Here is a 27,045-nt window from a genome sequence, read left to right as displayed (position 1 = left end):
GAAAAAAGATAAATTAATAGGAGCAGTTTTAAAAAAGACCTGAAGTTGGGCTCTCAAGTGATTCAAGGAAGGAATTTTATTTTGAGTCTTCCCTTTTGTCTTCCTACAGAGAGAAAGCAGCCCACGAGACTGACAAAGCATCACAAGGAAAGTTATGTTCGAACCATGATGGTATGATTATTTCTTAATATTGCTGGGGAAACACCACTTCTCATTTATTAGATTGTAAAAGATGACAAAAAAGGAAAATGACAATTTTGGGGGGATGTTGTGGGAAGACAGGCATAGTTTGACTGTTGGTGAAATTTTGAATTGATATGAGATGATCTGGAAAGCAATTTGAAATTATGCCCCAAATATCACTAAATTGTTGATATCCTTTGACCTAGAAAATATTATAACCAGACCTATGCCGCAAAGAGATCAGAGAAAAAGGAAAAGGACACCCACATGTACAAAAATACTTGTAGCAGCATTTTTTTAAAGTAAATGGAAATAAAGGAAAGATCCATCATTCAATTAATAAACACTTATTAAGCCACTATTATGTACCAGACACTGCGCTAAGTGCTGTTATGTAATGGCTGAACAACTAATGATATATGAATATAATTGAATACTATTGCACTTTAAGAAATTATAAGAGGTACAATTCCCTGAGAAGGCTAAGAAAACACATGTGCACTAACTGATGCAAAGTGAACTGAGCAGATCCACAACAATATAAATTATTAATAACAACAATAGTGTAAAAAGGAACACCTTTGGAAGACTGAAGATACGATGGCCAACTAGATTCCAGAGGACCTGTGGTGAAGAATATCACCTACCTGCTGATAGAGGATGGACTCAATATACAAAAGGACACATATCTATTCATGACATGTTTAATATGTGGATAATATGCTTTCTTTGATGATGCCTATTTGTTACTCTGATCTTGAATTCTAGACTTCTAGATGGATATCCAGTTCCATTCCAGAACTTCTTTCTAGGGAAGCTCTGCCAACATGGAAATAATTTCTTTTTCTTCACAGTCATGATACCATTGATATTTTTTTCAAATGAGTATAAAATAGTATCTGAATTATTTTAATTTGCATTTCTCCAACAGGAATTTTGAATATTTTTTTCACGTAGCTATTGATAAAGTTGTTTCTTTTCCCTAGAAGTATTTGACTCATATCTTTTGACCACTTATGGATCTTATTCTTATTAAGTTGATGTTAATCCTTATCAACCCTAGATGGAAGACTGTTAATCAGAGTTACTACTACAACTATAACTATAATAACAACAACATTTCCCTTACTTCCTTGATTTTGAGGGGAACTAATGGCTTTCGTTGTGCACTCTTTATTTTTATTTAAAAGAAGCTGTATATATATTTCCTGCCTCTTACAATCCTGCCTCTGACATCTATTATCTGTCTCTTTTACTTTGGGTAAATTACTTGCCGTGGTAGTATTCCTCCTCTTTAAAATGAGAGTTGGAATAGATGGCATCTGAGATCCCTTTCAGTTCTAGATTTATGATCCTATGATTTCTTCCATTTGTTGGTTAGCTATAAAATTTGACCTCCTGTGACAGATATAACATTTCATTATCTTCTAATTTTTAAGTATGATTTCTTTTAAATTTAGGTCATTGATCCTTTTGGAATTTTATTGTGGTATACAGCGTTTAATTCCATTTTTTTTTACCAAGTTCTTTTTTTGTTGATAATGAACTTCTTCCCCAGTGTTTTTTTGTCTTAAATTTATGGAACTTCAGCTGCTTCTATTTCACAGTTATCTACTTTGTTCCATTGGCCTGTTTTTCTAGTTTTTGATAGAATTTAGATAAATAAGACTTTATAATATTAACTATAAAAATTTAATAATGTGAGATCTGTTAGCATAATTTGGAATCTTCATAATTTTCTTTGATATTCTATCAATTTGTTCTTTCACAAGAATGTAATTTTGTTTAAATCTATGAAATACTCAATTAGTATTTCGAATGATATTGCACTAAATTTTTGGATTAATTTGGGTAGTACTGCTAGCTTCATTAGATTGGCTCGATCCAGCCACAGACCTTAAACTTTTCAACAATTATATTATTCTTCCTTTATTTCTTAAGAAAAAAAAAAGGTTTATTTTTGTTTGTAGATCTTCTCTGTGTCACCCTAAGGTAATGCCCATGTATTTGATACATTCTGAAGAGAGGCACGTCTGATCAGTCTCTCTATATAATTTGTTGCTCCCAAAGGAAAAGATACTTAATAGTTAATGAAAAGAAGGAAGAGAAGTGTTCTCTGAGTGCAATGCAGAAAATGAAGACTGACTTCAGATTGGCATCAGCTTTTAGGCAAGAAGGATTGAATTCAAATACGTCATTTCTTTATTGCTAACATCCCTAGATGTAAATGAAAAATGTGTGAGCTTCACAACAGAAGGATGGACAATCAGAATTATATTTTCATACTTCAGTGATGTGGATTTCAACAATTTACTTAAATCAGAACACATCTAAGCTAGGGGAAAAGATGATCCTTTTGATAGGCAAGAAGAAGTCACTATGAGACTAGGAATGAAAACTTGGTATCTTACTGATTCCAGTAAAGACTTTTGGATTACAGAATCATAGAATGAGAACTAAAGGTCACTACAGATGGACTCCTCCATCCAACATTTTCACAGATCATGAAACTGAGGGTCAGAGGTTAAATAACTTGTCCAAGGTTCTACAGGTTAATAAGTAGTAGGATCAGAATTGGAACCTAGCTCTTCTGACTCCAAATATAGTACTGTATCATTACACTGTACCAGGCTATGAACCTTAGGAATGAGGAAGGAACACCCTTGAAGCTTTTATCCTGAAATGAAAGCTGGTAATTCTACCTCATCTGTTTTTTCCCCTCTTACCAGAGGTCAGAGAATATACAATATCCTCTTACCCACTGGCAAATTAGAAGTCCCAAACACAAGTGGACATTAGCAGATGCCTATATTGGCCAAAGGTTGGGAAGGTCCAAATACACAAACCTCCCCCCCAAAACCCTGCTTTTTCCTCATAATTAACTTTTAAAAATTAATATTGTGTCTAGAAAATTTGACAACCACAGGAACAAATCATTCAATACCGATGACAAAATTTTCCAGTTAGTTCACAGACCTGTATTTTGACCACAGAAGGTTCATGTTCACATAAGAAAGCTTTTCTTTCTTCAAATTCTTTCTTAACATGGACCAATAAAGGTGTTGAATCATCCACATCTTCACTGGAAGACCACAGTTTCTCCATAAGGTAGCCTTCTGTCATTTTAACAATGAGATCCTAGTGAGACATTTTTATATGGTTATACTTAATAAAAGTTTAAGTAAAATGGAATATTTCATGACTTCTATCTCAATTATTATGGATTCTTCTTTGGTTATCTTCAAGAGGAACACAGAATCTCCTCTGAACATCTCCCCTGACCCCTACAGAAATGAAAAGAGAGGCATTCTTCTGAACTGGTCTAAATAGAGTCTTTCTCAAAGGCAGGGTGATCGATGGCCCTCTTGCAGCACTTGCTAACAATGTGATTTGGGGATTCTCTGATTATTATAATTTTCTATGCCCTGCTTTATTCTTGAGATTACTTAACACTTTACTGTTTCATATTTTTATTTCTATCTTATTCTCTCTATTACTTTCACCTTAGCCACCTTTGATATGGCAATGTTTTGGCTATTTATCGGTCAATGATACCTGGTAAAAATAGCCTCCCTGAAAGTTCTTTTGCTCTACCATATTCTAGCTATTTTTCAGAGTCAGTCATAAGAAGTGAGGATGACTATTATCAATCTCCTAATACAGAGGCAATGGTCTCAAGGTGCGGGAAGACACATTTTTGGACATGGCCACTGTGTATGAATTCATTTTGTTTGATTATGTTTATGTTACAAGGATGTTTTTCCTTGGTTTTTAATTAGGATGGGTTAAGGGAAGAGAGCAAAAGTAGTAGGTTTGCAATAACGATTCCCCTCCCATAAAAGAAGATTATTAAAAGAAAGTTGTTTTTTTTTTTAATACACAGAAAAGAACAGAAATAAGCTCAGAAGGAAGCACACACTAGGACAGTTTTGAAAATGTGATTTGGAATTTATTCTATACTTTTTTTTTAAAGACCATATGAAATGTCCCTCAATGAAGTTTGTATTTAATCCTAGGGGTAACAGAAAGCCACTGGAGTTTACTGAGGAGGGGAATGAGACAGATAGACTTTGCTTTAGGAATGTCACCCTGGCAGCTGTCTGGAGGATGGACTGGAGAATGGAGGCAATCTGAGTAATTAGAAGGCTATTACAATAGTCCAGGAAACAAAGGATGAGGACATATTATAAGGTGGTAGCCATGGGAGTTAATGGATGTGAAAGATGTTGGGAAGGGAAAGACCTCACAATTTATTGGCTTTGATTGATGAAGGACAGTGAGGATAAAAGGATGATTACAAGGCTGGGAAGTTTAAAATAAAATAGGGAATTCTGCTTTAGACAGGTTGATAATGAAATGCTTATGGGATATTCCGCTTGAAATGTCCAAGAGACAGTTGAAGATGTGCAAGTGAAGTTCAGGGAGGAGACTACTGCTAGCTAGCTAGCTAGATAGATACATACATACATACATACATACATGCATGCATACATGCATACATATACACACACATAGAAGGAAGGAAGGAAGGAAGAAAAGAAAGAAGGAAGGAAGGTAGGAAGGAAGAAATGGAAAGGAAGAGAAGGAGGGAAGGAAGGAAGGGAGGGAGGGAGGAAGAAAGGAAGAGAAGGAGGGAAGGAAGGAAGGAAGAGAGGAAGGGAGGGAAGGAGGGAGAAAGGGAAGGAGGAAGCTATCTGGAGTAATTTGTTTAGAGATGATAACTAAAACAATGGGAGCGGTCACCAAGTTAGAGAGTGTAGTTAGAGAAAGGAAAAGGACCTAGGACAGAGCCTTGGGGAGTATATTCAGAGTTCAAGGGAACAATATGGATGATAATCCATCAAAGGAAACTAAAAAGGGGTAGACAGACATGAAGGTGGAGCAGCATCATGAAAATCCAAAGAAGAAAGTACATACAGGTAGTTAACAGTGGTGTTGTTGTTCATCTGCAGCATTTGACAGGATTTCAAGACAACCTAACAGAGGCAAATGCTGCAGAAAGAAGGATGAGGATTAGATAAAGGAAATCAGACCAGGAAATCAGGCAATCACTGAAGACTTTGGAGACTGGTATGATTATAAGCCATATTTCAAATAGCTGAGAAGAGGAGATAAAATGGAAGAACTGAATATAAACAGTTTAGAAGAAATCACTTCCAGATGGTTCAGGGAATGGGATAGAAAAGGAAGGCAAGGGAATTATTACCAGGGAAAGATTCATGAAGGAAGAAGTATTTGTCCTAGACCTGGAAAGACTGTCCTGTGTATTGAGACATGGGTAAATGCTTACTAGTTCATTAAAAGCAGGCCAAAACATTGCCATATGAAAGGTGGCTAAGGTGAAAGTAATAGAGAGAATAAGATAGAAGTAAATCTGTAATCTGAACAGGAAGGATGAAGTTGGTGGAGCTTTTGAACTTGGAAGTTCTGACCTGCAGCAAGCTAAGCCTATTGGGTATCCACATTACATTAGACATGTTCTGGGAGTGGGGGCCTGTGGGGTATCTAAAGAAGAGTGAAGCAGCGAAGATTGGAAACAGAGCAGATTAAAGCTCCAATATTTATCAGAGTGGAATAAGGCCTGTGAGTAGCTCCTATACTTCCAGCCTAGGTGACATAGGTAAACCCAATCTTAAAACATATACTCTTCAAACTCAACAGTTTGTCATAGAATAGGAATGAAAACTAGATAAATGGGTATGATGCTAAGAGATCAGGATTGAGCAGGAAGGCAATATAAATCTGTGTGTTCATTTGTAATAGGATAATATCTCTCTATACCGATTCCTCAAATAAATTTGTTATTGGTAGTTCCTGTTACCTCAAAAAACAAAAGAAAACAAAAATCCATTCCTCTTCAAAAGAAAAAAATAAACACAAGGACTCTCCCCTTATTGACTTCTCTGCTAAGTCCTTTTAGAGACTGAAAATAAATTCCATACCATACCTTAATTTCACGCTGTGACAGCCAAGATAATTTCTCTCCATAATCTTCTGGACAAATCCAGGTACCCACTCCTGTTTCTGTGTTGTAATAGTAGTTATAAATATCATGCAATGTGAATTTAAGCCATGGGCCTTCCGTAGTCACTAAATGCAAAAACAGGAAACATTCCATTGAAAATGAAGACAGAAGACTTAACGGCAATGTAATCCTCTCTTCAACATATGAAATATCAAGAAAGTATTTAACGAGAAACATTGAGATGATCTAGTCATAGTTGCTAGAAACGGACTCCTGACGTGAAAGGAAGCTTCATTGTGGACTAAGGAGCTACTTAAACTGTTTTTTATTTTTATGGGCTTCTCTAGCATTTAAACAAAACCTAAAATATGTATTGTGATTTATTCCCTGCATACATAACTGAAGGAAATGCTAAATTCTAGTTAGGTGTAAGTAAAAATAAAGATGCAATTTTTTTCACTTATAAGTTCATGAACACTCCGAACTATAGCTATAATCCCCTGAGAGTTAAGAACCCCTACTTGCAATGCTCAAAAGCCAAGCTGCACACACAATATGGTTTGGGAGGTGGGAAGGGGGAGATGGAAAGAATACCACAGAAGGAGAGAGAAAAGTGCAAACGATTTTTCATCCTGAAACCTACATTTTGGCAGGTGAGGATAAGATTTCAGCACAGGCTGGAGGTGGGGAAATTGCATAAACAGAGGAGGAGAAAAGTGACCACATGCCCTAAACTCTCTGTAGGTGAACATTGGTAGCATGAACCTTCTTGCTTGATCCTTTGGCTTTCCTGAAGAGCTCATAATATACTCTTGGGGGGAAGGGAATTTTTGTCTTTGTTTTTCTCTTTGTCCTCACAGCATCTGTCATAGTGCCTGGCATAAAGCAGATGCTTAAGAAATGCTTGTTGAACAAATGAAGAGCTCTTTCTTACTCCATGATCCTGATAGATAATGAAAAATGTTATAAATATATTTTGGTTATTGCCATGAGAGTGAATACTGACGCCATAAGAGAATATTTCTGAGTATAAAATAGCATGTGCAGATTAGAAGGCAGCTGAGTGAAGCGGATAGAATGTTGGACCTGGAGTCAATAAGGCCCATCTTTAAATTCAGCCTCAGATGTTTACTAACTGTGTGACCCTGGGCAAATCACTAACCTCTGCCTGCCTCAGTTTCTTCCACTAGGAAATGCAGACAACAATAGCACCTACCTCCCAGGATTGTTGTGAGGGTCAAATAAGACAATATTTGTAAAGTGTTATGTACAATAATTTTTTATTATTTTTATTATGAGAAAGCCATCAGCTACCCTTAAAATACACACAGGCTTAATTAGGCATGTTAAATGAGAAGGTAGTGAAAATGGCTTTTAACTTATCTGTTCCAAATCATTTAAATATTTGTTTCTTGATACTCTCAGAAAGGAGGCTTAAGCAGTTTGGAAATCCATGAGTTAGGATGAGAAAGTAGGCCAGACCTCCACATGCTTCAGCACAGCCCAGGGCAAACAGGCACCTCCAAGTGGCCAGACCACCAGGTGCTTCAGTGAATCCCTGGGAAATGCAGAAACACCTCATGAGGTAAGATGTCACATCCCTATGGCTTCCAACAGCACCAGCCAACCACCACCCCACCCTCATCCCCATAATACAGGCATCAGACACAAGGGTCCCCTGTGGGCCTCAGGGCAAGACCAGTGTACCACTAGGTAAAAAGGCAGGGCCTGCAGCCACTGGCACAAGGAGCCTGAGACAGAGCCCCTTCCACCCTGGGAACAGAGATCAAATTTAAAAGAAAGGAAAAAGGCCAAAAAACAGACGAGCAGAACAAACAACAATAACAAAAAACAAACAAAAAACCAGAATCCCACCACAGAAAGTCATGGTGACAGGGAAGACCGAGACACAAACTCAGGAGAGGACAACAACGTCAAACACCTGTGGGCAAAGGGGCAGCTAGGTGGTGCAATGGATAGAGCACCAGCCCTGAAGTCAGGAGTTGCTGAGTTCAAATCCTGCTTTAGACCAAACACTTGACACTTGTTTAGCTGTGTGACCCTGGGTAAGTCATTTAATCCCAATTGCCTAAAACAACAACAATAACAATAAACAGCTATGGACAAAACCCCAACAAAAAACAGGAAATGGTCTCAAGCCCAGAAAGAACTCAAAAAACTCAGAACCTCAAAAAGGAGCTTGAAAATCACATAAAAGAGGTAGAAGAAAAATTGGGATAAGAAATGAGAGCAATGCAAGAGAATTATGGTGAAAGAGTCAACAAAAGAGCTTGGAATAAGAAAACAATTGCTTAAAAAGTACAATTGGCTAAATGGAAGAGGAAATACAAAAATCCACTGATGAAAACAACTTAAAAAGCACAACTGGCCAAATACAAAATAAAGTAGAAAAGCTAAGTGAGGAAAATAACTTAAAAGTCAAAACTGGTCAAGTGGAAGCTAATGATTCTATGAGATATCAAGAATAAAAAAAAATATCAAAACAATGAAAAAATGGAAGAAAAAATAAAGTATCTCATAGGAAAAACAATTGACCTAGAAAATAGATCTAGGAGAAACAATATCAGAATCATTGGACTACCTGAAAGCCATAATCAAAAGGAGGACCTGGGGCAGCTAGGTGGCACAGTGGATAGAGCACCGGCCCTGAAGTCAGGAGGTCCTGAGTTCAAATTTGGCCTCAGACCAAACACTTGACACTTACTAGCTGTGTGACCCTGGGCAAGTCATTTAATCCCAACTGCCAAAAATAAAAAAAAAAAAAACTGAAACAAAACAGAACAAAACAAAAGGAGGACCTGGACAGTATCTTTCAAGAAATCATCAAGGAAAATTGCCCTGATGCCCTGGAAGCAGAGGGCAAAATAGGCATTGAAAGAATCCACTGATCACTGCAGGAAAGAGATCCCAAAATAAAAACTCCAAGAAATATTATAGCCAAATTTCAAAACTATCAGGTCAAGGAAAAAATGCTACAAGTGGCTAGAAAGAAACAATTCAAATATGGGGGGGTCACAATCAGGATTACACAGGACTTGGCAGCTGCAAGATTAAAAAAGATCATGGAACATGATATTCTGGAAGGCAAAGGAGCTAGGATAACAACCAAGAATCACTTAGCCGGCAAAATTAAGCATTAATTTTTTAAAATGGTTATTCAATGAAATAGAAGCATTTCAACCAAAAATTTGAACTCCAATATCAAGACCCAAGAGAAGCATAAACAGGTTAAATGGAGTTAAACTATTTACATCCCCAAGGAAAGATGATACCTGTAATTCTTAAAACAGTATCACTAATAATACAGTTAGAAGGAATATACACAGACAGAGGGTACAGGTATAAGGTAAATTTGAGGGAATGATATAAAAAAATTTAAGGTATGAAAAGAGAAGTACAATAGGAGCAGAAGGAAGGAAAAGGTAGAATGGGGTAAATTATTTCACACAAAGAGAGGTACAAAAGGCCTATTACAGTGGAGAGGAAAATGGGAGGATGGGCAATGAGTATCTCTTGAGTCTTACTCTCATAAGCATTGGCTCAAAGAGGGAATAATATAGAAATTTATCTTACCCAACAGGGAAGTAAGAGTGGAGATCATCAAGTAAAGAGAGGATTGACAGAAGGGAGGCAGATCAGGGGAGGTGGTAAGACAGAAGCAAAACACTGGTAAGGAGGGAAAGGGTGAAAGGAGAGAGAAGACAGACAGGAAGAAGAATAGGATGGAGGGAAATAGTAACCCTAACTATAATGCGGATGGGGTAAACTCTCCCATAAAACAGAAGTGGATAGTAGAGTGGATCAAAAACTAGAATCCTACAATATATATTTTACAAGAAACATATCTGAAGGGGCAACCAGGTGGTGCAGTGGATAGAGCATTGGCCCTGAAGTCAGGAGGACCTGAGTTCAGATCTGGCCTCAGACCAAACACTTGACACTTACTAGCTGTGTGACCCTGGGCAAGTCACTTAACTCCAATTGCAAAAACAAACAAACAAATAAAAAAAAAACCAAACCACCAAACAAAAAATAGAAACAACTTGAAGCAGAGAGACACACACAGAGTAAAGGTAAGGGGCTAGAACAGAATCTATTATGCTTCAGCTGCAGTAAAAAAAAGCAAGGGTAGCAATCCTGATCTCAGACAACGTAAAAGCAAAATTAGACCTAATTAAAAGAGATAAGGAAGGAAACTACATATTGCTAACAGGCACCATAGACAATGAAGCAATATTGATACTAAACATATATGCACCAAGTGGTATAGCATACAAATTCTTAAAGGAGAAATCAAGTGAGTTACAGGAAGAAATAGACAGCAAAACCATATTAATGGGGGGACCTCAACTGTCCCCTCTCAGAATTTGACAAATTCAACCAAAAACTAAACAAGAAAGAAACAAAGGAGGTAAACAGAATATTAAAAAAAGTTAGATATGATGCACCTTTGGAGAAAACTAAATGGGAACAGAAAGGAATATACATTTTTCTCAGCAGCACATGGCACCTACACAAAAATTGACCATGCAACAGGGCATAAAAACCTCAAAATCAAATGTAAAAAGGCAGAAATAGTAAATGTATTCTTTTCATATCATAATGTAATAAAAATTACATTCAACAAAGGGCAGTGGAAATGGTTAAAAATTAATTGGAAACTAAATAATTTAATCCTAAAGAATGAGTGGATCTAAGAACAAATCACAGAAACAATAATTTCATTAAAGAGAATGACAACAATGAGACAACACACCAAAATTTGTAGAATGCAGCTAAAGAAGTACTTAGGGGGAATTTTACATCAACAAAGTAGAAAAAGAACAGATCAATGAATTGGGCATGCAACTAAAAAAAGAAGAAATTTAAAACCCTTAATTGAGCTCCAAATTGGAAATCCTGAAAATTAAAGCTAAAAAAAAAACTATTGAGCTAATAAATATATCTGGGAGCTGGTTTTATGGGGAAAAAAACCCAATGAGATAGATAAGTCATTGGTTAGTTTAGTTAAAAAAAAAAGAAGAAAACCAAATATCCAGTATCAAAAATGAAAAGAGTAAAATCACCATCAATGAAGAAGAAATTAAAACAATCATTAGGAAAGATTTTGCCCAATTATATGCCAATAAATCTAACAATCTGAGCAAAATTGATGAATATTTATAAGAATACAAATTAGCTAGATTAACAAATCAAGAAATAGAGTGCTTAAATAATCTCATCTTAGAAAAAGAAATAGAATAAAGCATTAATGAACTCCCTAGGAAAAAATCCCAAGGCCAGATGGGTCCTTGAGTGAATTCTACCAAACATTTGAAGAACAACTAATTTCAATACTACATAAACTATTTGGAAAAACAGGTGAAGGAATCCTACCAAACTCCTTATATGACACAAATATGGTGCTTATACCTAAACCAGCAAGAGCTGAAACAGATTCCCCTTATGAATATCGATACAAAAATTTTGAACCAAAATACTAGCAAGGCAATCACAGCAACATATCACAAGGACCATACATTGTGACCAGTTGAGATTTATACCAGGAATGTAAGGTTGGTTCAATATTAGGAAAACTATCAATATAATTGACCATATCAATAAGAAAATCAACAGAAATCATATGATTATCTCAATAGATATTAAAAAGACTTTTGACAAAATACAGCACCCATTCCTATTAGGAAGACTAGAGAGCATGGGAATAAAGGGAGTATACTTTAAAATGATAAGCAGTATCTATCTAAAACCATCAGCAAGCATTATTTGTAATGGAGATAAGCTAGAAGCTTTCCCAATAAGATCAAGGGTAAAGCAAGGATGCCCATTATCACTACTATTATGTAATATAGTATTAGAAATGTTAGCTATAGCAATAATAGAAGAAAAAGAAATTGAAGGAATTAGGATAGGCAATAAGGAAAAAAAACATCACTCTTTGCAGATGATATGATGGTATACTTAGAGAACCCTAGAACATCAACTAAAAAATTACTTGAAATAACTAACAACTTTAGCAAAGTTGCAGGATATAAGATAAACCCACATAAATCATCAGCATTTCTTTATATGACCAATAAAGCCCAGCAGCAAGTAATAGAAAGAGAAATTCCATTTAAAATAACTGTAAACAATATAAAATACTTAGGAGTCTACCTGCCAAGAAAAACCCAGGAATTATATGAGCACAATTATAAAACACTTTTCACACAAATAAAGTCAGATCAAGACAATTGAAAAATATCAATTGCTCATGGGTAGGCCAAACCAACATAATAAAAATGACAATTTTGCCTAAACTAATTTACCTTTTCAGTACCATACCAATCAAAGTACCAAAAAATTATTTGACAGAGCTAGAAAAAATAACAACTAAATTCATATGGGAGAATAAAAGGTCAAGAATATAAAAAGAATTAATGAAAAAACAAAAACAAAAACACCAAGATGGCCCTAGCAATACCAGATCTCAAACTATATTATAAAGCAGTGATCATCAAAACTATGTGGTACTGGCTAAGAAACAGAGCAGTGGATAAGTGGAATAAATTAAGTACACAAGACACAATAGTCAATGACCATAGTAACCTAGTATTTGGTAAACCCAAATACCCCAGCTTTAGGGAGAACTTATTATTTGACAAAAACTGCTTGGAAAACTGGAAAACAATAGGACACAAACTAGGTATAGACCAACATCTCACATTATATACCAAGATAAAGTCAAAATGGGTGTGTGATTTAGACATAAAGGGTGACACCATAAGCAAATTAAAAAAGCAAGGAATAGTCTACTTGTCTATAGGGAGCGGAAGAATTCATGACCAAACAAGAGATAGAGAACATTAAAAATGTAAAGTAGATAATTTTGATTATATTAAATTAACTTTTGAACAAACAAAACCAATGCAACCAAGATTAGAAGGAATGCAGAAAGCTGGGAAACAATCTTTACATTAAATATCTCTGATAAAGGCCTCATTTCTCAAATATATAGAGAACTGAATCAAATTTATAGGAATAAAAGCCTTTCCCCAACTGTTAAATGGTCAAGGAATATGAATAAATGGTTTTCAGATCAAGAAATCAAAACTATCTATAGTCATAGGAAGAAGTGCTCTAAATCACTTTTGATTAGAGAAATGCAAATTAAGACAATTCTGAGATACCACTTCATACCTACCAGATTAGCTAATATGACAAAAAAAAAAAGAAAAAGGATAAATGTTGGATAGGATGTGGGAAAATTTAGACACTGATGCATTGTTGGTGGAGTTGTGAACTGATCCAACCATTCTGGAGAGCAATTCAGAACTATGCCCATAGGGCACAAAACTGTGCGCACTCTTTGATATAGCAATACCGCTGCTAGGTCTGTATCCCAAAGGGATCATAAAACAGGAAAATATTAAAATATTAAAGCAGCCCTTTTCATGGTGGCAAAATATTGGAAATTGAGGGTATACCCATTAATTGGGGAATAGCTGAACAAGCTGGGGTATGTGAATGTAATGAAATACTATTTATTGTGCAATAAGAAATTATGAACAGCCAGATTTCAGAAAATCCTGTAAAGACTTGACATTATATACAGTATCAGCAACATTGTTTAATGATCAACCATGAATGACTCAGCTCTTCTTAGTAACACAACGATCTGAGACAAGTACAAAGGACTCGCGAAAGAAAATGCCATCCATATCCCCATAATAAACTGATGGACTCTGAATATAGATCAAAGCATGTTTTTTTTTCACTTGCTTTATTCTCTCTCACTGTTTTTTTTTTACCTTTTCATCTATTTTTTCTTTCACAACTGCAACGAATATGGAAATGTGTTTTTACATGATAACACATATGTAAACTATATCAAATTGCTTACCATTTTCAAAAGACAGAAGGGATGGGAGGGAGGGAGAGAGAAAAATTTGGAACTCAGAATCTTGTAAAAATGAATGCTAAAAATGTTCTTGACATGTAACTTGTGAAAAATTAAATGCTAAAAAAACAACCCCAAAACAAATTTATGAATTATAGTCCATATTTGGAAACCAGCCCTGAATGTCATAGGACACAGATACAGAACTGGACTAGAAGTCAGCAGCTCTCTAGCCTAGGTTATTCTGTACCTCATGATAGGGCTATTGTGTCTTTCCCACAAGATAGGGTGTATGACATCATCAGGCTATTGGAATTATAATCAGCAATATCGTTGATCATAATTTAAGTTATGAGAACACTCAAAGAATTTTTGAGCTGGTTTTATAAGCTTCTTTCCCCAATATGTATACATATAGATACACACACACATAGACATATATATACACACACACAAACACACACACACACACACGTATATGTATGCATGGGAGCCCTATATACATTCTACAGCTCATTTGATATGATGCACTGCCCTCTATAAAGCCCAGGCAAATAAGTATGCCTATCTTCAAAGAGGCATGGATGAAAAAACTACCAATGTTTTTATATGTTATACTACACTAAAATGTATCATATGGTTACGTTTATTTGTGATGCTGACAAGTAATTGTTGTGGTTTTAAAGAATGGCATTTTCTATATACCACAAAGGATCCTCATAGGTAGGAGAGAGAAAGTATACAAAACTGGCCTTAGTTATCCTTGGTGAGATGTCAGCGGAGCAGAAAGGTTGATGAATTAGAGTATACCTCTATTGACCTAGGAAAGCCCTCCCATTATATCACAGCAGGTAAATGATCAGAGACAAGTAAAAATACCATGTTGCTAATTTATTTTATGTATTTTTTTATATTTATTTCAAAATATTTTATTTATTTAATTTGATTGATTTGTTTGTTTTATTTAGTTAGTTTAAGGTCAGACATGACAGACTGGGAAAAGCAAGTCCCTAGCACATTGCCTGGCTTTTAAGAACAGGTCAGTCAGGATATGTAGGTGTCAATCACTTAAGAAATAGCCTTAGGTGTAGGCCTACAGTGAACAAGCAAAATGACTAGAGAGAGTTAAAATGAGGAAGTCCTAGACAAACATTTTCTCATCTTCCAGAAATGTGCACACCTTCAAGTTGAGTCTCTAAAGCAAAACAGTTATTTTATGTTTGTAACCTTTCAGTTGTACTTTTTAAACTCATGCTGTCTGTCTATAAATGAGGGCAGACTCAGATCACTGGTGATGGAAGAGGAGAAAGACATTCACTTTTTCTAACCAATAAAAGGCGTTCCCTGCCCTTTCGGGGAGGAAAGCCACTACTTAGGAAGGAATGGTCTCTAAGTGTACCAAGAAAAGATCATTAAGGGAAGGCTGGAAATAAGTTTATAATTACAAGCAGAGTCTGAAAATGCATAGAGTTAGTGGAATTTTTCCTAAAGCCTGACGTACTCATAAAGATTTATTCCTATAATATTTGTCTCTTTCCCCTCTGTTCCAACAAATTTTATCATCCTAAGGTGAAATAACAAAGGAGGCATAGGGAATATACTGGACTATCAATTTCATTCTATTCTGTGGCTATTCCTAATGCTAGCCTAATATTTACTGAGGAAGCTGTATGGTACAGTAAATAGAGTGCCACACTCAGAGTCAAGAAGATCTAAGTTCAAAACCTGCCTCAGAAGCTGTGTTATCCTAGGCAAATCACTTAGCCATTCTGAGCCTCAGTTTCCTTATCTGTAAAATAAGAATAACAAAAGCATCTGCCTTGTGCAGTAGTTGTGAGGACAAATGAGATAACATGAGTAAAGTGCTTTGCAAACCTCAAAGCTTTCTGCAAATTCTTATTTAATTCTTATTATTACTATTATGAGTTATTACTATTGTTATTATAGAACATAAGTTTTTCATTTTTGTCATGAACTCTTTTGGCATCTGGTGAAGCCTATGGATCTCTTCTGAGTATAATATTTTTCAATGCATGAAATAAAGCACATAGTATCACAAAGGAAACCAATTATACTGAAATGCAGTTATCAAAAAATACATTTTTTTTAAAGTTCCTGAACCCCAAATCAAGAAACTCTCTAACAGGGAGTTACAAGAGAGCTAGGCAATTGTTAAACGCAATCCCTTCACTTTACAGGAAAAGAAGAAAAACAGGTTCAAAGGAGTTTTTTCAAAGGTGATTTTTGCAAATATGTGCCATTGGTTTCAAGAGGGACTGAGTATGATCTGGGCAAGGGAAATTGAGAGGTTTCTGGATTTGGAGCCAGGAATATTTTAGTATTCTAATCTCTTAATACTTACGAGCCTTGTGACCATGTAACATTTCTGAAGCTCAGTTGCCTTCACTGCCAGATGGTCATTTTTATAGATAACAACATATGTGATAACTACTTTATAGACTTGTTATTAGGTTCGAATGAGGCATTCTATGTAATGTGATCTACAGACTTTATTTAAAGCCTATATAGATACCAAGTTATTATTATCAGTATTGAATTAATCTTGTTACAAGAAGGATAACTCAAAGAACACATCAAGCAATCTACTTTTGCTTCTTAAGGAATAGTAGGTTTACCTCCAAATGACTTCTGCTTCTTAGCTTCAAAAAGCTTTTGATAGTAATCTTTAGCATGCAGGGCGATCATTTGTCTTGCTTCTGAATAGCTAGATTGTAGCACTTCCAGTAAATTTTCTTTGTCTTCATTCTCCAAAAACTGATTTATTTTAGATACTGTAGCAGCGCCTGAGCGACAAAAACAAAAACAAAATAAAACAAACAAAAAAACAACAAGATTCCAATTAATGGATATTTTTTCTTCAAAGAAGAGAGTATACAAGGATATGTAAAGATAAAAATCAACCCCTTAGTAACAGAATTAGTTTAGTAAACTTTCTAGTGACAGAACTAATTTAGAAAACCCTTTAGTAGCAGACAATGATCTTAGTCTTTGGTGATGGAGAACATTCCATACATCTTCTCTACAAAATTCATGGAATACAGAAGTAGGTCACCAATCAGTCACCCTCTACTGTAGGTGCCAGACAAATTAGATATTGTTAGACTATGAGGAATATTGGATTTTTCATCAAAAAATTAATATTCTTTCCTGGTCACATTTAGAGACCATCCTATAAGGTAAAACAATGCATTAAAATGGGCTCTGATGAACTCAAACAACAAATCTGGACCCCAACCCAGTTAACTACTTTATCAAAATTGGAATGCCCACTGTGTAGAACACTAGAACAGCTACTGAAAATGTCATAAATATTCTCTATATTTATGTCTCTCGTGCAAAATTCAGGGTCCGAGATGTCTCTGCTCCATATAACAAGCATATCATACACGGATATTGCTGTGCATATATCTTAGGTAAATATTCTAGCAGACGTTCTAGGCAGGAAACAATTTGTTCATGTACATTGTTAACCAGATAACTTGGGGACTAGTTTTTCCCTAAAAGACATTTTAGCTCATTTCAGTTTTGTGTGTTTCATCATATTGAGGGCACAATACTCTGAAACATCAAACCCAATGTGAGGATAACAAAAGAAAGGACCATTTTATAAGTTAAGGATAAAAGAGATAGGAACATAGTTCCCATATATATAGTTGGTATTTATTTAAAATATGTAAATGAGTAAAGCAGTACTATTTCAATATGAAATAGATTAGAATGCCAAATAACTCACAACATTTATAAAAGTCCATAACCTAGAGAATTTGTAATATAATATACTAAAGCAGAGATATATAGAGAATGTCACCCATTCTATAGGGACGTGTCTGGTAGAGCACAACATGGTCATGGTAAGAATTAAGCTTCTAAATAAGAATGGGAAAGACTCTTCATGGTTTTTTGTTTAAATTGATTCAACATTAAATTGGATAAAAGAGGAAAAAAATACTCTGTTCTCATTCAGGGAAAGCTTGCTGAAGATGGGCTTTGTAGGAAGCAAAGAAAAGAGCTGAAGGAGAAAGTTATAGATAAGAAAAGAGGCTAATAGTTTGAGAGAAAAAAAAGAGGCAATAGAAAATGGCAAAGAATTAGTCTCAGCATGGGCACTGAATCAGATAGCCACATTCAAACCCAGAGAAAATTTGAAAAACTTTTTTGGGGGGTTTAGAACTGCAATTTCATCATTGTGGGTAATTCCCAGTGTGGAAACTCCCTCCATTGATAAATTCAAAATATCTTCTGTAACAAACACTGAGGGGTAAAATGACTTGTCTGCACAACACAACTAGTACTGTCAGAGGCAACATTTAAACCCATGTCTTCCCAACTTTAAGGCTGGCCCTGTTATTCATGATGTGAACTTTTTTTTCTCCTAAAATGGAATTTAAAAAATTGTGGCACTTTGATTTCTTATATGTAGCAACGTTTTATTTACCCAGCATTATCGAGGAATAAGTTTTTCTGTATGATGTCCATTTTCCAGAAAATACAAGCTTACTCCTTTTTCAACAAAAGAAAATTAAAAAAAATATAATCACAGATAATGATGCGAAAAGAGCAGTCAAGAAACATGTCAAGTACAAAATATCACTGTTTTCGTTGCTTTCCTAGAAACAAAACTGATTTCCTTGCATTGTTCTTCTGTTGCACTTCTCTAATCAATAATGACTTGGAGCATTTTTTATATGACTATAGAGAGCTTTGATTTCTTCTTCTTTCAAAAATTGTCTGTTCATATCTTTTGAATATTTATCAATTGGGGAATAAGTTGTTTTTGTAAATTTGACTCAGTTTTCTATATATTTGAGACGTGAGGCCTTCCTCTGAGAAACAGGCTATAAAAATCTCCCCTCCCCACTTTCTGTTTTCCTTCTAATCTTGGTTACATTGGTTTTATTTGTACAAAAACTTTTTAAAATTTAATGCAATCAAAAATACATCCCATAATGTTTTCTCTTATTTATTCATAAATTCTTTTCCTATTCATGAATTTGATAGATAATATGTTTCATGTTCTAAATTACTTGTGGTATCTCCCTTTATGTCCAGGTCATGTATCCATTTTGACTTTATCTTGGTAAACAGTGTAAGATATTAATCTATATCTAGTTTCTGCCAGACTGTTTTACAATTTTCCCAGAAATTTTTACCAAATAGTGAGTTCTTATCTCAAAAGCTTAGATATTTATGTTTAACAAACACAAGGTTACTATAACCATTTATTACTATGCATTGTATGTCTCTGTTCCACTGATTCACCATTCTATTCCTTAGGTAGTACTAGTTTTGATAATTACTGTCTTATAATACAATGTAAGATCTGATACTCCTAGCCTCCCTCTTTACTTTTTTTTTCATTAATTCCTTTGATATTACTGACCTTTTGTTCTTCCAAGTGAACATTGTTATTTTTTTTCTTGCTCAAGAAAATATTTTTTTGGTAGCTTAGTTGGGATGGTACTGAATAAGCGGGTTTAGATAGAATTGTTATTTTTTATTATATTGGCTTAGCTTACCCATGAATGACTAATACTTCTCTAATTATTTCCATCTAACTTTATTTGTATAAAATAAATATAAATATAATTCTAAATCAAATACAGAAATAAGCCTGCTATGGAGAATGGAGAACTTGATTTCTCAGTTTAAAGAATTATAAGCTTAGAAACAGGAAACCGGGGTGGCTACATTATTTGCCTTTTAAAAAATCTGGCTTGTGGTAAAAATATATGGGCCAAGATAATACCCTTTCTTGGATTATCTATAAGTGGATTATTGCTTGGGCCATATGACCAGAATCTGTTTTAAATCTGGACAAAAAGAATGTTTTCCAAAATGAATAAATTCCTTGTTGCTAAACACATACACACACACACACACACACACACACACACACACAGAGGAAATTCTAATCTATGGAGGCCAGATATGGATGTTGTACCTTAAAAAATCATACTCTGAACAACATAATTCAAGAATATGGTTCTAAAACAATGCAAAACTTGTCCACAAATACATATGTATCTCAAGACAAAAATTATTATCTATTCGATCTTATTCAATAAAAAAGTTGATGGTTTTTATGATAATAATATGTAATCCCTCCCTTTTAACAAAGAAAAAGAGTTAAGCAGAACCAACCCAAAGTAACAGTCAGACTACATATGCAGCATTCTATACCTATAGTTTCCTTAATAGTCTAAGGAATGAGAGGCCTCATTGTAAGATCTAAAGGTATGTTAGTATTTGTGGACCAGAGTTAAACAGAAGTTGAAATAAAAGCACAAAACAACATTTTAAAGCAAGTTTGCTCTGAAAAATAAAATCTTGACCATTTTACCTTCTTTCTGTGCCTTCATTATAACTTGCTTTATACTTTCTAAGGGGTTTGGAATGTATGAGATATTCATTTTCTACATATATCATAAATTTTCCCATATGCTCCTATCTCATGTACCAAATGCTTTATTTCTGTTTTCGTCTAGGTCTGCAGGAAAGGAAGACATTAACATTTCCACCAAGGGTGGAAAAGTTCAGGTTGGAGAAATACACATATTTGTTCCAGTCTAAGAAAATAAGAAACAGATGCAAACCATGGGTGTTTGATATTTTTCAAGTTTAAAATACATCTGGGATGCAAAATTAAGCCATTTCATCAGATGACAATTTGATAAAATAGAATGGATCTTTAATTATGTCATTTAAGATGGGTTAATGAAGTGTTATGAGGTTTATTTTCACTTACACGAGTGAAATGACAGGTTTTTTTTCTTTTTGTATCATCATATAATTCCTTCCATAAGACAATTGAAAGCAAATGTTTTCTATTCTTTTGTCATGGAAGATAGTGGGAAGGAGGAAGATTTAAAGGGTAGAAATGTGATAACTTCAAAAAAAGTTCTAGAAGTGGATATAGAAGGATGGATGGGTGGAATGAAGGAAGGAAAGAAGGGAGAGAGGGAGGAAAACAGGGAAGAAGAAAGAGAGAGGGATGGAGGTAGAGGAGGGGAGGAAGGAGAGAAACAAAGAAAACTTGGAGTTGAATCTCAAATAGAAACAAAACAAATCAGTATTCTGAGCTTTTCTGGGGATAGTCCTGAATTATTTAAAATAATATAACAAAACAGCGGCTGGAAATGAGTGGAAATATATTTCAGACAGACCTGTCCAGAAATGGAGAACATAAACAATAGAAGGCACACATAAGAATAAGGTAGTCTATATCAAACCAAATAGAGAGATGCTTACTTTTGTTTACCTGGACCATATCCAGGTTGGCATAGTCTATTCCTGCCTGTATTTCTTGCCCCAAAAGATCTTGAGGTTGATCAGTCTGGAAAAAAGTATTAATAGAAAGAAAAGACAAATGAGTAACATTATAGAGGAGTAACTGCTTTCTCAGCAGTCAAATAATTTATTAAACTATTTCTACTTTACAGTCTTCTGAGTTACCAGACACTTACCTATTATAAGAGAGTGGGTATGCTATACAACTTTATGGCAGAGCTGATGGTTGATTAGCTGGTGCAATAAACACGACAACTTTACAAAGCGGCATTCACGTAGGATTGTGCGTGTCTCTAGGGAAACCAGCAAACCCTTCTTTTTCTAGAGACGTACCAAACCACTGGTGGACCTCAAATTTGAAGTGAATACTAGTAACTGAAGATGAACTTACAGAGGAGTGATGTGACTAGCAAGATGGAAGACTACACGTTTTCTCTAATCCCCTTGACAGCTCCAAAAAAGGAATATGTACAAGAAATAAAATAATTTTGGCTGTCACCATAGTTTAACATCAAGAACTCTAATGAGATAAAACTTCCATGAACTCGCAGCAGGGTAGGTTAATCACTCATGTCTAACTCTGTACTCATTCAGCACTCCCACCTCCCCCATCCCCCAACCCCAAACTATCTTGTTATTGGGCAAGGTGCTTCAGGAGCACAGTAAAATGGAAAGATGCTGGATTTGCAGTGAGAGGACATGGGCTCGGACTTAGATTCTGCCATTTGTCAAGTTATATTGGACAAGTTTGCCTAGCCCAGAGGTGGGAACCTGTGGCTTCAAGGCCACCTGTGGCCTTCTAGGTCCTCTGGCATGGCCTTTTGACCCAGTCCAAGAACAAATCCTTTTATGAAGGGAATTTGTTTTGTGAAGTTTGGATTCAGTTAAAGGGCACTTGAGGATCTAGAGGGTCACATGTGGCCTCAAAGCCTCAAGTTCTGTACCCCTGATCCTAGCCTGTCTTTCCATATCTGTTAAACATGAGGAATTTGAATTAGATGACCTTCAAAATCCCTTCCTCATTTCTTAGGCTAAAATCCATTCTGAAAAAAAAATTTTTTAAAAAATCCGTTCTGTAATCTTTCTGACTCTCAATTTCTTCATCATCTACTTCAAAAGGATGTGATGGGCTGGGAAGGGAAGAAATAAGACCCTTATATCTTCATATTCCTACTGCCAAGAGCAGGGTCTTCAACATGGTAGAAACTTAATAAAATGTTTGCTGAATGAACAAATGGGGAGGAAATGATTGAAGAAAGAGATCCAGGCAAAGGTTCAAGGGAAAGAGTGATGGAAGTCAGAGACTCTAGGTTCAGATACTGGCTCTCTCAGGAATCTTTGATCCTGTTTCCTGATCTATAAAATGAAGAGGTTGGTCTAAATGACTTTGAAGTACTTGTCGAGATCTAATCTGTTACCAAATATGGTCCTAGAATAGAAGGTTTAGACTTGGAGGGCACTGTGGATGCCACCTATTCCAGCTGCTTCATTTTATAGATGAGGAAGCTAAGGTCCAGACCCTTCTACCCATATTAGCCAGTTTTATCAAGAGGAAGCTAGTTTTGGTAAGGTGTTTTTTTTTTTTTTTGGAGGGAAGAGTAGGTAGAAATACAGAGGTTTGGCACACCAGAAAAGGAAGGCACATAAAACAAGGGGGTGTGTGAAAAAGAGATGTCTAGAAAGCATTTTCTAAATAAGCCAGTTGGTGGCTTGGTGTTGATGAGAACACTTCACCAACTAAGTTTGTTATTAGATCTTGAGCTATGGATTTTGGCAAAGAGAAAAAAAAAGCAGAGAAGGGTCTGACACTGTAAACCACCATCTCTTCTTGGATACTGTATTTTTTCTGGGTTTTCATGACTATTCTTTTGGTTGTTCTCCTGTCCAACAGCCCCTCAGTTTCTCTTGCTGGGTTTCCATCTATGACTTGGCAGCTAATTGTGAATATTCCCCCCAAAGTATTTTTAGGTATTGTTTTGGGCCCTCTTTTCTTTTTCCTTAATGCTCTTACTTGGTGATCTCATCAGCTCTCATATGTTTGATTATCTCCTGATTCAGATTACAAGATAGATTTATCTCTACCGAACTTCAGTTTCACTAGGACTGCAAATCAGATATTTTGAATTGCATGCCACAGGCTTCCCAAAATCAACATGTCCAAAGTCAATCTACTTATCTTCCCCCACCCCTCCCAGCTACTCAGATGGACCTCATACACACACACACACACACACACACACACACACACACACACACACACTCATTTTCTCCCCTTCTTCCCATCTCATACCATTCATACATCACCTTCTCCACCTTCCCAGTATATCCTCCTTTCTTTCAATCTTTGATTAAGAAGTAGCACTTTTATTTGCCCAGAAAACCTCCTCTACATATACCCTTCATCCCATACCTTTCCATTTTCTTCAGAAAATTGTTCCCTCAGTAAACCCCTATTTCTCTCTAATCTTCAATCTCTTCCTAGCTACCAGATCCTTCCCCAGTGAATATAAGCACACTCAAGTTTGCAAAATCCTTAAGAAACCCTTTCAAGATCCTGCCATTCCAAGGAATAATTGGCCTTTCCTTCTTTTCTCAGCTAAACCACTTGTAAAAGCCACCTGCAACCAGTGCCCCCATATCCATAGCCTTCACTCTCTTCTAAACCCTCAGCAATATACTTTCTGACCTCATCATTCCACTGAAGCTGCTCTCTCCAAGTTACCAATGCTCTCTTAATTACCAAATATAGTTACCTTTTATTGCTCCTCGCTTTCTTAACTTCTCTGGTCATCACCTCCTCTCTAGGTTTTCATGTCACTGCCTTCTCTTGGCTATTCATCCAACCTCTGTGACCACTTATTCTCAGTCTCACTTGCTGGAACTATGAGCATGTCATGCGCAAAAACTGTGGCTGTACCCCCTTAGCTCTGTGGTACAATCTCCTCTTTTTTTATCTATACTTGTTCTGAGTTCATTAGTTCCCATGGGTTCAATTATAAATCTTCTTTAGATGACGTACAGATCTATATATTCAGCCCTAGTCTCTCTCTTGAGCTGCTGTCCCACATTTTCATTTGCCTTGTAGACCCCATTGAACTGGCTATCTTGTAAGTATCTCAAAACTAACATGCCCCCCAAAAGAACTCATTATCTTCCTCCATAAACTCACTCCTTTTTCAAACTTCCCTACTGGTGTGGAGGGCATGACCTCTACTGTACGTGAGACAATGTGGCAGAAAGGACAGAGTGCTCAGAGTCAGCAAAATCAGGGTTCAAATCCCAATTTAGACATTGATTAGCCATGTGACTCTGGGCAAACAACCTCTCTTGACCTCAGTGCCTCATTTGTAAAATGAGAAGGGGGGCCCAGACGACCTACAATGTCCCCTTCAACTCTCAATCTATAATTCGGTTGACCTTCTAGTTGCCCATGTTTGCAAGCTTGGTGTTACCCTCACTTCTCACTCTCACCCAAACATCGAATCAGTTGCCAAATCTTGTCATGACTAGACTACACATACTATCTTTTGGATATATACCCTCCTCTTTATTCACATGGCCACCATTTTGGTTTGGGCCCTTCCCTTCTCATTCCCCAGACTATTGTAATAACTTCCTAATTCGTCTTCCTACTTGTTTCACCTCTCATCTTGGTGTTGTGTCGTTTTAGTCATTCCAACTCTTTGTGACCCCATTTGGAGTTTTCTTGGCAAATGATACTGGAGTGATTTGCTATTTCCTTCTCCAGCTCATCTTACAGATGAGAAAACGGAGGTCAACAGGGTTAAGTGACATGCCCAGAATCACACAGCTAGTGTCTGAATCCACATGTGAACTCAGGTCTTCCTGACTCAAAGTCCCTAACTGCCTCACATCTTGCCTTACTCCAAACCATACTCCCCCCCCCCCAAAAAAAACCCCAAAACAAAAAACTTCAAAAGTGATTTTTCTAATGTGCAGGTCTGATCACATTCCCCTACTCAGGAGACTTCCCATCAGCTCCAGGATCAAATATGAAATCTGCTGACTCTACAACCTGGACCTTTCTAGCTTTCCAGTCTTCTCATACTTTCTTCCCCTCTATACACTCTCATTGTCTTACTGGCTGCCCTTCATACATGATGTTCCATCTCCTAATTTCATGCCTTTGTGCTCGCTGCCTCACATGCTAGGGATGGGTTATCTCCTCACTTCTACCTACTGGCTTAATCAATATTCAGTTCAAGGGTCACATTCTGCAGTAAGCCTTTCATAGTCTCTCTAGTGGCTATGCCTCTGAAAACTGGGAGCCCCTCTTTCCCTGTATACAAACTTTCCCTACACTGGAATACTTGGTGCCACCACCCATTACTGGCCAGATCCCATCCCTAGCTGTCCACAAACCTCTCTGTTTTCCCCTGCTGATCTGGGCTGGCAAAATGACTCATTGTGACTTTTGCTTGAATTTCCCCATGAGGATTTGGTCTGGTACCTTTTCTAGATCTGTTTAGAGATGTTTTCTTTTTATGGGGGAGGGAGCTACCTTGTACACCTTCCTGCTATCCTTCTGTCTTCTTAATAAATGCTCATTGTTTGATTTTAAAATTATTTCCTTGGGATTGTTGTTTGTCTTTTGTTCTTGAAGAGGACATCAGGAAGGTGATGTCACGACATGCAAGTGAATTGGATTTAAGTGAGGAGGGCTATCTAAGGTTACCTGCCTCATTTTCTCCTCCAGAGCCATCTGGGTCCAGTGGCCAGATAGACATCAGGATGATCAGAGATGGCCCTCCTTGGGATACATTTGCAACAGTAGAATTATTAATTGCCACATACAAGGGCTACCTTGCTATGCTTAATACAATCATGAAGAGAGTTGGGAACTCACTAATCTGTAGAAAGTATATCATGGAATGAACTTAAACACAGGAAGGAAAACAATTATGTTCTAATGTCTAAGTACTTAGTCACATCAACTGAACTAATGGGGACCATTTCAATTAAACCAAAGTCTCCTGTGGTTTTCAAGTGAAATTCATTTTAAGCATTACTTAAAGCAGTAGAAGCAGCTAGGTGGCACAGTGGATAGAGCACTAGCCCTGGAGTCAGGAAGACCTGAGTGCAAATCTAGTCTCAAATACTTACTAGCTATATGGCCCTGGGCAAGTCACTTAACTCCAATTGCATCCACCAAAAGAAAAGAAAGAGTAGCAGGGTAAGTCAAAGGAACCTGCAGTCAATTATTAAATCTACAATGGAGGAGCAGCTAGGTGGTACAGTGGATAGAGCACCAGCCCTGTAGTCAGGAGGACCTGAGTTAAAATCCAGCCTCAGACACTTGGAACTTACTAGCTGTGTGACCCTGGGCAAGTCACTTAACCCCGATTGCCTTGCAAAAAGAAAAAAGAAAAGAAAGAAAGAAAATCTACATTGGAAACTACGTCTCTGTCATTACCTTTGTTTCTAAAATTACTATTATAAATGACTGTGATTATAACATGGTATTTGATGTTCAATCTTTATCAATTAATTTTTATGTGTTTATAGGGTATGGAGGATTGCAATGCAAAGTGATATTCAGGCCACCAGATCTATTCACACAAATTAAATTTACATGAGCCTGAAGACATGGAACATAATCCAAAGTGGCCACCCAACTACTGACTGTCATGAATATGCATTCATAACATGAATAATTTATCTACATTAT

General features: G+C 36.3%; 1 protein-coding gene across 2 annotated transcripts in view; it reads right to left on the bottom strand.

Annotated features, from left to right (window-relative positions):
* Positions 1-27,045, bottom strand: part of IQGAP2 (IQ motif containing GTPase activating protein 2) — a 391,728-nt gene that overhangs the window by 64,895 nt on the left and 299,788 nt on the right. For both annotated transcript variants that reach the window (XM_020998497.1, XM_020998498.1), the window contains exons 14-17: positions 21,318-21,402; positions 16,685-16,852; positions 6,131-6,273; positions 3,160-3,321 (exon numbers count right to left, since the gene is read on the bottom strand). In XM_020998497.1, coding sequence (XP_020854156.1) covers positions 3,160-3,321; positions 6,131-6,273; positions 16,685-16,852; positions 21,318-21,402 — 558 coding nt within the window. The remainder of the gene's footprint in view (positions 1-3,159; positions 3,322-6,130; positions 6,274-16,684; positions 16,853-21,317; positions 21,403-27,045) is intronic.

The sequence above is a fragment of the Phascolarctos cinereus genome, unplaced genomic scaffold, assembly GCF_003287225.1.
Source record: "Phascolarctos cinereus isolate Bilbo 61053 unplaced genomic scaffold, phaCin_HiC Scaffold_4;HRSCAF=312, whole genome shotgun sequence".
Classification (NCBI taxonomy): Eukaryota; Metazoa; Chordata; class Mammalia; order Diprotodontia; family Phascolarctidae; genus Phascolarctos; species Phascolarctos cinereus.
The sequence above is the reverse complement of the archived record's forward strand: the minus strand, read 5'-3'. Positions and strand labels throughout refer to the sequence as shown.